Here is an 11,230-nt window from a genome sequence, read left to right as displayed (position 1 = left end):
TTATTATTATTATTATTATTATTATTATTATTATTATTATTATTATTATTATTATTATTATTATTTTGTTGTTATTAGTATTAGTATTATTATTGTCTTGATGTTGCTGTTGTTAAAAGTTAATCTTCCGAAGGTAGCGTTGTTTCCGGTGCCTGATATCTGTTGGCTGTATTTAACGTTTCTCTTCGATGTGTGCGCTCTTATGTGCGTCTCCTCTGATCCCGCACCTATGGGACTTGATAACAATGATCCTCACGTGCAGCGTGGCGCGGGGAGCTGCGCACAATCACATTAGTGCGCCTGTAATTTCCGACAGGCCGCAGCGCTCATGTTCTCCAGCGCCAAACGTCCCGATCGCAGAGCAGACTGAAGGAAACGCAAATATTTCACCAGAGAAATTCGTTTCTGAAGTGATTCAGTTTCGACATCCTGAGCGCTCACCACCTACAGACTCGTGCATTTTGTTAAGATTATATTTATTTCGGCCGTTTGGGGAATTCTCAAGTATTTTAGTAATGAATGATGTGCAGAAAGGAGTAAATCCAGAAAATGCAAGCTTTAATGAGAAGAGATCTATTATTTTGCAGGAACAGGTAGGCCTCGCTACAGCAAGACCTATGTTCCTGCAAAATAACACCGGGTTTTATTATTTTATTTTATTCTTTTCTTCAAGACAACAGTTTTTTTTGTTGTTGTTTTTTTTTTCCCTGTCTAGGAGGTAGACAACCACGTCTGGTGCAGGCCACCTCAGGGCCGGACCGAGCCCTGTTATCACCGCCGATCACCAGGTGCATCAGCTGAAAGGAGCAGCTTCCATCGGAGACAATACACAAAAGAGCTTGTGATGCTCAGGAAGACACACGCACGTATCTGTGGCTTCCACTGCAGATGCAAATTCGTGATAAATGATTTTTTTTCTCCATAATATATATATATATATATATATATATATATATATATATATATATATATATATATATATATATATATATATATATATATACACACATACATACACACACACATACATATACATATATGGCACCCATATTCTTGTCCAAAGAAAACTCAACGATATTACTTTTAGGATAATTGCTCTTTTGTTTAATAATCGCCTTTGACCGCAGAAAAAAACCCTTATCGCCCTACCAAAGATCTGACAAAATAAAACCACAGATTATTCTAAACAAAATGACACTAGAAAACAAACAAAAGCCATCATCTAGTGTGACATCCATCAGACGAGGTGTAACTCTTTTTAAGGACGCTGTCTTAGGTTATTATATTACCCTTCACTTTTACAGTTTAGCTCCCTGTTATTTTCTGCCTGTATCTTAAAGACATTGGGAAATAAATGTTTGTCATTTAAACTTTGATAAAAACATCAAGACAGGGATTCCTAGACCTTTGAACAGGGGTTCATGTGCAGTATAAACACTTGGTGCATACATTTGGCAAACAAATGCGTGACTTGACATTATTGTTATTATTATTATTATTTGTTGCGTGTTGTTGTTTGGTCCTTATCCAGACATCTGTGAATGACTCCAGCAGGATTGTGTTGGGCTGTGTGCTGTTATTGGACTGCGAGGAGCGGACTGTACCCTGCTCCAATAGCATCCTAATGGCGGTGAATGGGGGAATGAAAGAAAAAAAAAAGAAGTGTAGCCATCCGTGCAAGAGTGGGAGGATCTACTCGGTTCAATCTTGATCTCAGACTTTTACAGCGACAGGGGCACAACCAGCCAACCGTCTCTTTTACATCCAAAGAGTTACTGCCGGGACATCTGCATATACACACGCTCTTATCTTTGGATTTGTTGTCAACTTTGACTCCCCTGCTCTTCTTCCTCGGCGAGACTGTCACTCGGTGAAGTCATTTTTTCCAGCCTTCTCTCCCGTCGGCTCGGGGAGGAGAAGATAGCGCTTCCTCGGTCCTCTAATCATAACAGGTGACTGTTCCGAGACTTTTCCACGCTTATTGCTTGCTGTCTGCTTCACTACGCCTCCCTGACACATCAGGGATCCACGTCTGGCTCAGACCGCCTTGCTCTTTAACCATTGCGTGCATCCAGCCGGGGGTTTTCCTCCACTTCACCTCGTTTATTCCCAACACTTCTCCTCCCCTGGGCAGCGGGCTGTGTGTCAAAACGCCGCGCAAAACTACAAACCTTTTTTTTCCAACAGGTTTCCCAGCCCCTGCTTTTTGGCCAGACATCTCCTCCGCAGTGCTCGGGATTTCCACTCTCCAGTCTGACCGTATTGTTATGGATATTGCAACAGGTCTGGTGTCACTGCAGCGCCTCTCCGCGGGAGAACGCTCCGAGACGTGCGTCATGCTGGACGGCATCAAGATCGAAGATCATCCGCTGCGATCCGGGCCGGCCACGCTGGGAGTCATGCTCGGTGAGTCCCGGCTCGGTGTCCCGGGGTTGAGCTCTGCTCCGGGGACGCACACGCACCTCCACCAGCCGGCAGGGCCGCTCTGAGCACGCGTGCCCTCTGCTCTTTTATTTCCTCAATTTTCATTTTTAATGCAAAATATGGGGGTAGAAAGCTATTTGAGGGTGCCAATTAGTAACCCAAATGATTGAGGAGTTTTCCTATATATATATATATATATATATATATATATATATATATATATATATATATATATATATATATATATATATATATATATATATATATATATATATATATATATATATATATATATGTATGTTTACAAGATAGGGAGTGGGATGAATTAGTAAATTGAATTAGTAAATGATCACATAATTCAATGGGAGATGGATGGCAGATAAAGCGAATTTTACACAACTTTCCAATGTTTGAATCGCATATGGATAAGGATAATCTTTATTGTCTCTCTTGAGAGAAATTTGTCTTGGACAAAATCTAGAGACTCCAGGCACCACATATATAACAAAACATATAACATCACAATAAACAAAAACACATCGTCATATCCCCCCCGCTCTTTGCATGCCCCCTCGCAATGTCCTGAAAAAACACCTCTACACAAAAAATACCTTGCTACAGCAACATTATTGCACTTCCCTCTACACATATAGCAGCATAATCATTATTGCACATCCCTCTATTCGTCACAGCACACGTTATTGCACGTATATATATATATATATATATATATAGCCTATATATATATATATATAGCCTATATATATATAAAAATAAGATTCAAACATTGGAAAGTTATGTCCCATATTACTTTGAGTTTTATTTCCCACCGACCCTGATGGGATGTGTTGTGACGGGCCTCCTCTCCCTCTCCTTCTCTGTTCCAGGGACCGAGTGCCACCACAGGTCTGTGTGTGAAGGATGCCAGCGTCCCATCTCCGACCGCTTCCTGATGCGAGTCAACGACTCCTCGTGGCACGAGGAATGTTTGCAGTGCACCGTGTGTCAACAACCTCTCACCACCAGCTGTTACTTCAGAGAAAGGAAACTTTACTGCAAACACGACTACCAACAGTAAGCACAACGTCAGCGGGTGAAAAGGGGGGTTCCGTGCTTCCTCTCTCTTCTTGCTTATCTCCTCTTTTAGTTGGTGTGCTGTGATTTTACAAAGGGAAAAAACACGGGAATAATAATTGTAATCATGAAGCCGCGGTGATGGCTTTGGCTGATCTGAAGGCCTCCCGGTCCACAAACACGTCTTAGAAGTCGTCCCGTTCCGTGTTAAGACTTGCTTTGATTTAGTAAGCTTTTATCAAAGACAGTATAGGCAGAAAAAAACCCGTTGCCTTTTTTTCGTTAATTATTAATATTTTTTATTCAAATCTCCAGCAGACATGTTGCTTTAAAAATAAAAATAAATAAAATAGCAGCAACAAGCAACTTAAATTACAGCTTCTTTTAAAAGATTAGTGTAATTATAATAAATAAATAAAAAAAATATATAGGGCCTATATATATATATATTTCAAATAAATAAATGACTGTGCCGCTGTAGCTTTCAGAGATGATCAGTTATCGCAGGCCCACGGTGTTTCCACATCGCTGTTCTCTGCAGCAGCAACTCCTGATCCTGACCGAGACTGTGGAGGCGAACACTCTCGGTTTTTTTTCCGCCCTCGGTCGTTTATTTTCTGGTTGAATCATATGCCATTTTTCCGTCACCAACAACCTCTTCACAGTCTTTCAGAAATAACGGAGAACTGGTTTCTTGGGAGATTTGAAGCCCACAGCGCAGTTCAGATTTATTTTCCGATCTGCACATATTACTTTCTCTGTAAATCACTCATCGTCATTTGCCTTTAAATATGCTGTTTGCATTTGACTCTCGAAAGGTATCTTGTTTTCTCTCTCGGTTTTAGTTATTGTATATTAGTTGAATTTCGTTTCGCAAGTATATATATGTATATATATATTAGTTCTTTTTTTTTCTTTAACCATATTAACGTCATAAAAAGAAACCTATTATAAGGCTTTAAAATAATTGCAGTTAAGGCACCACCAAGACAACATTTGAAAACCACTAAAATAAAAATTAAATATCGTTAAATTAAAATAAAAACAATTTATGTCAATTATCAGCAAATCAGTTTGAAAACATTTATTAATATTCAAATTATTTGTAAATTTGCAGGAGTCACAACAACACAATACATTAAAAAAAGCAGTGTTCATATTAGAGGTGTTTTATATATTTTATCGTTTTAAATTAACCAGATTTATAAAAAATTCCCCTTGATTTTTTGTCATAAATTTTAAAATGTAAAAGTTTTAACTTCTAACTGAAGTTTGTCACAGGAAGGATAAAAAAAAAATTAAATTCAATTTAATTTGTTACATTTCCCCCGTTAAAACAATGTCAACTACTCAACCCTTCACCAGGGAGTGGGATGAATTAGCAAATTGAATTAGTAAATTATCACATAATTCAATGGGAGATGGCAGATAAAGCGAAGGAGACACTGAGGTTGGGTAACACAAGTATTTCAGGGCTGCTGTTTGGCCTGTGAGGAGCCCGGGGTGCCCTGTGTTTCCCATCGCATGAGCGCTTTTCATGCTTGTCACTAAATTTTCAGCTTTTTGTGTCCGGTCTTTTTAACAATTCGGCTTCGATTACCGGGACATTATGGTTCTCTGCTAGATACCTTGCAAGCAACAAAGAGTTACATCTATTGCCATGCGTGCCATTCATCCAGCTTTGTGACAGCAGTGTAGCAGGCCAACAACAATGGAAAATTCATAGCAGTAACCAGGGGATACCGGAGTCCCGTCGTCACGGCTCAGAGGTGGCTGGAAGCTGAGACGGTCCGGCAGAGAGAGGCATCTCTTTCTCATGCCTGTTGCAGCACTGTCCATATAGCTTCTTTTTCCTCTCTATTTCTCCCCCTTAGTATTCTTGACGAGGGGAAAGAGCAGGAGACAGGGATGAAGAGACACACATGCAGAGACAGACTGGAAGTATCTCGCTGTCAAAGAGACCTCGCTGGCATTTTGTTTCTGATTTGCTCTTCAGCAGCTATATTTGGAATATAAATGACCATTTCCATCCTTTTATTTCTCTTCTTGGCACCGTGAGCTTGGATCTTTGAATCTTCTCCTCAGCCAAATACAACAAGCTGCTGGGCGCCATCCTGCCCTCACACACTATTATTTATCACACCTTTGAATTCTTTTCTTCTTTTAACCCCTCCCAGGCCGAATAAGCTGGTGGGTTCCTCTATTACACCAACACAAGAATCCCCAGACGTTTTATTATTTATTTATTTATTTTTAGTTGTTTATTCCATTTTCATTGACTGGATACTTAAAGATGTAATTGCCACCTTTTTGACTTTTATGACACCCATTTAAGATGCATTTGTCAGCCCACAAACTGCTTTGGGCTGCGAAGAGAGCTCCAGCCCTTACAGAGGTCTTCGTGCCTAATTACATTCCTACAGCAACTGATTCATGCCCCGTAATCAGCTCTTGCAAGCTATAATAAATCAAGAAATTGGCAAGCAGGGTCTTTTTTTTCTCTCTCTTTTGCACCTTCGGTACAGGTTTAAATGCAGATGAGGGGGAAACGGTTATGCAGTGTGATATAAAAAAAAACTCACAAACACTGTTTAAGAGATCCTGCTCACTATAATACAGCTGTGCACAAACAAGATTGCTATGTGTGCATGAAAAAGTTTTTTTTTTTTTGTTTTTCTTATTTTGCAAATGAGAATTTGAAGTGTTATAATCCCAGATCCAGTACTCCTTACATCCATGCGTTTCGGGCGGAAAATGTAATGAAATAAACATTAAAAGAGGAGAAATATTTACAGTAATATTGAAGATCTGAAGGCGAACGGGCAGAGCTGTCAGTTGGACAACAGACGTAGAGGAGAAACAAGCTTGAACGAGACGGGCGGTATGTAGAAGGCAGAGTGGAATTACACCATTCCAGGAGAGTTTGTTGTGCCCTGGTGTTTGGAGGTCAATTATACATCATTAGAAAGAGGGAGATCTTTTCCCCACAGGGACCTTTCCTCTAACCAAGCAGATGCTTTGAAGGCAGCCATGTAATAAGGCCTATCAGTCGACCGAAGTGTTGGACAACACCCCTGTAATGGACTGCCTTGTTAGAAACTGCCACAGGCTCCAACCACAAAGCCGAACATTAACTAACTATATTTTACACCATGCTGCCTTATTTATTTATTTTTTGTTAGTTTTGTGTGTGTGTGTGTGTGTGTGTGTGTGTGTGTGTGTGTGTGTGTGTGTGTGTGTGTGTGTGTGTGTGTGTGTGTGTGTGTGTGTGTGTAGGAGTGGGGGGGTCTGATTATGTATTCCACAGTGGATATTTTTATCTATTTTTTATTTATTCTTTGCTTACAGTGTGGCAGCATGTTATTTCTATTTACATGTGTGTATGTATGTATGTGTATATATATATATATATATATATATATATATATATATATATATATATGTATATATATGTATATAATATAATATGACATATCATTTTTTTTTTTAATCTTCAAACTCGTACAAAACTAAATTTAGTTCCCAGTCGTATGAAGAGCAGAGAAAGACAGCAGTGATGAAGCTGTAAATGCAGAGCTCCCAGAACCTGTCTCACCTCCCATGCATCCGGCACGGTCCCCCAGTGTGCTGAGAGGTGCTGTTTAGAACTGTTTGGAGGGCCCTCCTGTGAAATTGTTGTTTTTTAATTAGCTGTGCTCGGGACGCTGCAGCAGTGTGTGCCGGATAGATGCTGACGGCTGGCTTTCTGTGTTGGCTCAGCCCTTTGTGTGTGTTCAACTTACTCTCGCGTGGCCGAGTGCAAGGAGAACGCTCATATGCACATTAAGTGTTAAGAAGAAAAAAAAGTAAATTGTGTCGTTAACCCAGGAGTTCTTGCGGTTAATTAAAGAGCGTCCTCGGTCCTGCTAAAGCGTTACAGAGGCAGCCGGTGACAGAGCTGTGCACAGCTTACATTGTGGAACGCTTTGTCACCTCCAGCAGTACAATCTTTTCATTTTTAATTCTCCATAAAAGGGATAAAAAGGTGTGTTTAGCCACGGCTCTTGTGTAAATAAATGAGGACCCCTACAGAGAGATGAATTTTATGACAGAAACACAAAGCCGGAAGATATTGCTTCTGCTTGCCGGGACTTTTACTGCACGTCCAGGAGCTAGCTGAAGCTGGCCCCGTTCCTCTGTAAGGAAGTATTGGGTTTTATGTCAACATGGCTCGGCCTGTCCCAGCAGCACACTAGGATGCATCATCTGTCATCTCATGGTTTGCTAACTGTGCTCCCTGGATCCTCCACCCAATGCATTCAAAACCATTTGAAAAAAAAAAAAGAAAGTGAAAAGGAAAGTGCTTGAATGTGTTTGTTTGCTCTGCTGCAAATTCAAGGATTCTGTTCTTTTAATGTCCCCTCGGGTTCACATATATAGAGCTTTTTCAATAATGCAAATTTGATTATTTTTTATGTTTAGCTATTTCACTACATTTGAATAGTCCTGATATAAGTTTTACAGGAGTTGTGCCTGATGGTTGTTTTCGTGAAGCCGATTATTGTTAATTAAATCAGGTGATTTTTCGAAGATTTCTCTCTGCAAAGGCATTTCTCCTGCATGTTGTTGTCGCGGCGATTGGGCGCCGAGTGTGTGCCGGCGGAGATGCCGGGTCTATGCAGTGTGTGTAGCAGCTGTTGGAACACAAAGCACTTTGCAGGACTCTATGGGAAGCCACAGAGGCTCAGGCACGGTATTGCCCATCACCACTTTAGAGGCCAGACTGGTGGCGAGGGATGTGGAAAGAGGTCTCTGTGGCTTTGTGTGGGGGAGCTGTTGTGCCGGGGAGGAGAAGGATCTGCAGAGGGATCTGCCTGGTGTGCTCACATTACGCTGGATGATAGCAGAGGGGTGCAGAGGAACTCAAGCATACAATTTGTTGGTAGCCACAATTTAACCTCATCTCCTAAAGCCGGCTGTTAGGCAGCCAGTGGGACATGTCAGTCAATCGAGAATGCTAATCAGTGATGGTGGAGAGAAGGCCCTCGGCTCGGCAATGCAGCAATTTTCAAATCTGGCTCCAAATCCTCAGGCTTTCAGGTTTATTTTCACAGCATGATACCTCTACATAACAGAAATAAAGGCAACCACAAACCATTAAGTACAATTTGCAAATTAGTTATTCGGCTAAATCTATAAGTTACTGCAACATACTTTTTAAAGTAGCCAGTTCATAGATATACATAGTCAGCAAATGTGTTGAATTTTGAGCTGCCAGATTGCACGTTTAAATTGTGACGGCGATGATATTTGCCGGCTGCCGTGAAATTATTTAACTCAGCTATGGTTCAAAGTACCAGAGGAAGTACAGCAGCTTCTAATTTATTCCCTGCACATTTGCGATATATCTTATAACATTTCAGATCGGTTTGCCTCTTTCTGCACCTATCGTCTAGAGATAGCCCACGCTTGTTTCTTCAGGCAGCCCAGTCGAACGTGCATGAGAAATTGAGACATGGCCTCTGCTGCTGGCTCGCAGTGTGGCTGCTGGCCCCAACCGTGTATATGTGATCCCACTCTGGAATGTTTTTCCAACACGTAGGCTTTTCACAGATACATTAGAGAGGACTGGCATTGCAGTGGCAAGTGCTGCATTCAGACTGTTGTGTGCCCAGGGCTCACTCTCACACTCATGTCACACATTCTAGCCCTGCACGCGAATGGGATGAGCAGTGTGTTTGTCTACAGACACCCCGCATTTTTGCAGGGGTGTGTAGGCACAAGTGTGTGTGTGTACACACACACGCTTCCTCCTTTCTTTGTTTCTAATCTAAGCCTTAAATGCACCACCTGAAATGTATAAATGTACATTCCGGCACTTCATTGTAGTTTGCTGCATGTTAAATCTGCAGTGTAGACTTTTGCAGAGACGCATTAAAACACCTATCTTTGCCCCCCACCCCCCACCCCCATCTCTTTTAATCTTCATCAAATGAGATTATCCCACAAATACTGGTATTCCTGCTCAAAGTGAGTGACAGAGATTTGCACTTTTATCATTAAGTGTGACACTAAGCTGGTTGGAGCTTTGTCTTGAATGGAGGGTCTGACGGAAACAGGGGCTCCTAATCCTTTTATTTGTGTCAGACCCAGAAAGAGGGAAGAATGGGGCCGGGGTGGGTTGGGTCTCCAGAATGTCGTGGCTCTTAGTCCCCTCCAGGCCTGGCCGCCACAGGCAAGTGAGCATAGGTCTCATCTTATGTGGTCTATACACTCCAGCGGACGCAAACACACACACAAATGCATATTCTTCTTCAAGACTGTATGACTTGATGCTTGCTCGTAGCCATGAGGAGAATGTTGCATATACTGACGCGGTTCACAGTCACAGATTGATACAGACATGCACAATGATTTCAGTGTGTGTACCTGCTCACAGGCACGGCAGAGCTTGCGTCCATCAATGACTGCATCGACTGCAATGGCAAGTGGTTCAGTCTAGGATGAGATTAATAAAGTTTGCCGGTTCTCTGGTCGAGGTCCAGCGCGAGGCCTTTGTCCGCAGCTCACACCGGGTTGCAGGGCTTCAGCTCCTTTTGTGTGTGCACCCGTGTGGTAATCCAGCTCCAGCAGGAATCCCCCGGGGCACTTTATTTACTCATTCAACTGTTTGGAAGTCTGTTAGACTGCAGATCAGATGCAGTGAGACCAATGTGATTACTTTAACCAGCGCTTGCAGATTCCTGCCCAGCATCTCCTCTCACGCTGAGCCAGTGCTCTGCAGGTGGGAAGGAAGGTCGAAGTTGGCTCGTCCCTCTCTGTCTGTCCGGTACAGCAGCCAGATTTGAGTTACTTTTCTTAACCATCTCTGTTATGGAAATGTTGTTTATAAGCGGTAAACTTCTTGTAGCGTCACACTTTTTCTTTTCTTTTCTTGTATATCTTGAATCGCTTCTGTATTTCACCTTACGTTGTAAAAATACGGTCAAAACCGGTGGCTTCCTTATTTTTATTTCTAATTTGTCAGCTTTCTTTCACTACATCATAATTCAGCACCATTGCAAATCTGGTGTCTCGATGCAAAAACCAACATTCTTTGTTTTATTGCAAACACTGAAGTGGATTTGGTTATCCATCCATCAACATAAACCCAGAGCTCTGTATTTGGGGCTAACCCCCATGTTAAACCACGGCAGGCTGTCAGGCTCTCTGAATTTACTCTCCATCCCTTCCTCTTGGCGTGGCCGGGGAATATGGTTGAGATCAGCTGCCAGCACCGGCATCTATAGCAGGAGCTCCCTAAACTCACTGTTTAGAACCGGCCACTGATTAGTGATGGCTGTCTTGGCAAGAAAAATAACCCCGTATGAAAACAGTGCAGATTGGATTTCTCTGCGTCTGACTCACTGCCGTCCTCTCTGACCGGCCCCCCCACGGCAAGCCAGCATGATTTGTGCATGAGGTCCCGTGACCCATGGAAGCTTCAAAAAGCAGCGAGGGGAAATATTTGGATGATCCTGATGGGGGAGTGGAGACGTGGGAGGAAGGCAGAGAGGATGGGGGCTTGGCGAGAGCAGGACTATGGGGTGTAAGACAAGGCAGATGTGGAGACTCTGCAGCGCAGCCGTGATGACAGGGGAGTGTGTGTGTGGAGATGACTGTCCATTCTGCACTCTTTAGCCCTCCCACCCAGGCACCACCACCCCTGGTGTCCCATAGGAAACAAATCTTGTGTCCCGCGTGAAAAAGGAGA

General features: G+C 42.4%; 1 protein-coding gene across 2 annotated transcripts in view; it reads left to right on the top strand.

Moving 5' to 3' along the window:
• Positions 1 to 1,716: 1,716 nt before the first annotated feature.
• Positions 1,717 to 11,230, top strand: part of lmx1bb (LIM homeobox transcription factor 1, beta b) — a 47,115-nt gene continuing 37,601 nt past the window's right edge. The window contains exons 1-3 of one of the 2 annotated variants that reach the window (XM_061729911.1): positions 1,717 to 1,952; positions 2,284 to 2,406; positions 3,312 to 3,498. In XM_061729911.1, coding sequence (XP_061585895.1) covers positions 2,337 to 2,406; positions 3,312 to 3,498 — 257 coding nt within the window. In that variant the 5' untranslated portion in view covers positions 1,717 to 1,952; positions 2,284 to 2,336. Of the gene's footprint in view, positions 1,953 to 2,187; positions 2,407 to 3,311; positions 3,499 to 11,230 lie in introns of both variants that reach the window. The other variant, XM_061729910.1, reaches the window with a different exon arrangement.

The sequence above is a fragment of the Cololabis saira genome, chromosome 9, assembly GCF_033807715.1.
Source record: "Cololabis saira isolate AMF1-May2022 chromosome 9, fColSai1.1, whole genome shotgun sequence".
Classification (NCBI taxonomy): Eukaryota; Metazoa; Chordata; class Actinopteri; order Beloniformes; family Belonidae; genus Cololabis; species Cololabis saira.
This window is presented reverse-complemented; position numbering and strand designations above follow the sequence as displayed.